This window comes from Sinocyclocheilus grahami, unplaced genomic scaffold (genome assembly GCF_001515645.1).
Source record: "Sinocyclocheilus grahami isolate Dianchi unplaced genomic scaffold, SAMN03320097.WGS_v1.1 scaffold5117.1, whole genome shotgun sequence".
NCBI classification, from domain to species: Eukaryota; Metazoa; Chordata; class Actinopteri; order Cypriniformes; family Cyprinidae; genus Sinocyclocheilus; species Sinocyclocheilus grahami.
The window spans coordinates 10,894-12,491 of record NW_015509889.1 but is presented as its reverse complement, the minus strand read 5'-3'; the positions used below and the strand labels follow the sequence as shown (position 1 = coordinate 12,491).

General features: G+C 41.9%; 1 protein-coding gene across 1 annotated transcript in view; it reads left to right on the top strand.

Annotated features, from left to right (window-relative positions):
* Positions 1-1,598, top strand: part of LOC107577100 (desmin-like) — a 3,560-nt gene that overhangs the window by 1,112 nt on the left and 850 nt on the right. The window contains exons 2-6 of the mRNA XM_016263210.1: positions 5-131; positions 505-654; positions 954-1,073; positions 1,173-1,268; positions 1,352-1,486. Of these exons, the coding sequence (XP_016118696.1) occupies positions 5-131; positions 505-654; positions 954-1,073; positions 1,173-1,268; positions 1,352-1,486 (628 nt within the window). The remainder of the gene's footprint in view (positions 1-4; positions 132-504; positions 655-953; positions 1,074-1,172; positions 1,269-1,351; positions 1,487-1,598) is intronic.

Here is a 1,598-nt window from a genome sequence, read left to right as displayed (position 1 = left end):
TTAGCGGAGGGGGTCCAGGGGTCGATCTCGACCAGGCTGCTGCAGAAAACCGTGAATTCCTGAACACACGAAACAGTGAGAGACAAGAGATGATACTGCTCAACGATCGACTGGCAGCATACATCGAGAAGGCAAGTGCACTCACACAAAATTAGTATGCCTTTGATGCATATTTAAAACACTGGATGCGATTAGATCACAATGTCATGTCATGGCCTACTACATTATGAACAACATAGCCTACTGTAATTAATGTAACAAAATAACAAAAATGCAATAATTTAATAGTGCTCTTAATGCTCTTGGAAACAAGCCTCACTTTTAGAGGCATCTTTGGCAGCATTTGTCTGATTTGGACACGCTTGAATGCGTCGCGCGCACTGGCAGTGTGGAAATGCCACCGCTGGCTCGCGAGATAAAGCGCATTATTCGCACTTCTGTGGGCATACAGGCAGAGCACATGACACGCATACTGTGTTTTCTTATTCTCCTGTCGCAACAAAGGTCCGATCGCTGGAGCAGCAAAACAAGTTGTTGGAGACGCAAATCGAGGCCCTAATGAATCGATACTTAAAGCCCACCGGCCTCCGCCTGCTGTACGAGGAGCAACTCCAGGAGCTGAAGAGGCTGGCGGAGCAGATGAGGATACAGCGGGTAGCTGATTATCTGAATGGAGCCTTCGACAAATCTTAAGCATCAAATAATATTTTAAAAAATCTACAATAAATGTATAATATGCAAACACCTTAACGTCTATTCGTACATTTTTTTAAATTAAATTAATGATTTATAAATATATTTAGGCTACACTAGCCTATTTTAAGACTTCAAAATAATGTTGTCTTGGATAAGGAACAATCAGGCGATAATTCGCATTGAGGGGAAAATAGTATCAGACTTAGACATAGTCTATGCATTATATGATAATACCTCTAATAAACCTACTTTTAAAGGGCCACGCTATTGCTGCAAAGGACGCTATGGCGGGTCAGCTGGAGATGATAAAGGTGAAATATGAGGAGGCCGTAGAGATGAGGAAGAAAGCCGAGCTTGATATTGAAGCCTTCCGTCCGGTATGATAACCATCAAATTGTCTAATGACATTTAGTTTTAGGCGATAAGCAGAAAAAAAGTGTTGGAATCAATGAGATGAACATCTTTTATCGTCTCAGGATGTGGACGCCGCCACCGCCGCGCGCATTGCTTTGGAGAAGCAGCTAGAAAACCTGGAGGTGGAACTAGAATTCCTTCGAAGAGTTCACAAAGAGGTCATTAAAAAGCAAAATAATTACATTGTCCTTGATAAATAAAAAGCTCAATGTTTTAATTTTTCAAAACCGCACGTTTTCAGGAAATCGAAGAGCTTATGAAACAGATATATGCGGCCCACACCACAGCAGCAGACGCCTACAGCCTCCCCGACCTCTCGAGCGCCATCAAGCAGATCCAGCACCAGTATGAGGATATTGCCGCGAAGAACTTACAGGTGAGGATTTTTACCTAACAAGTAAAGTTTGCAATAGGGGAGGACGGGCAGCATTGTCTGAGTAGTTGGAAAATGTTGCTTATATTATTATTATTATTATTATTATTATTAT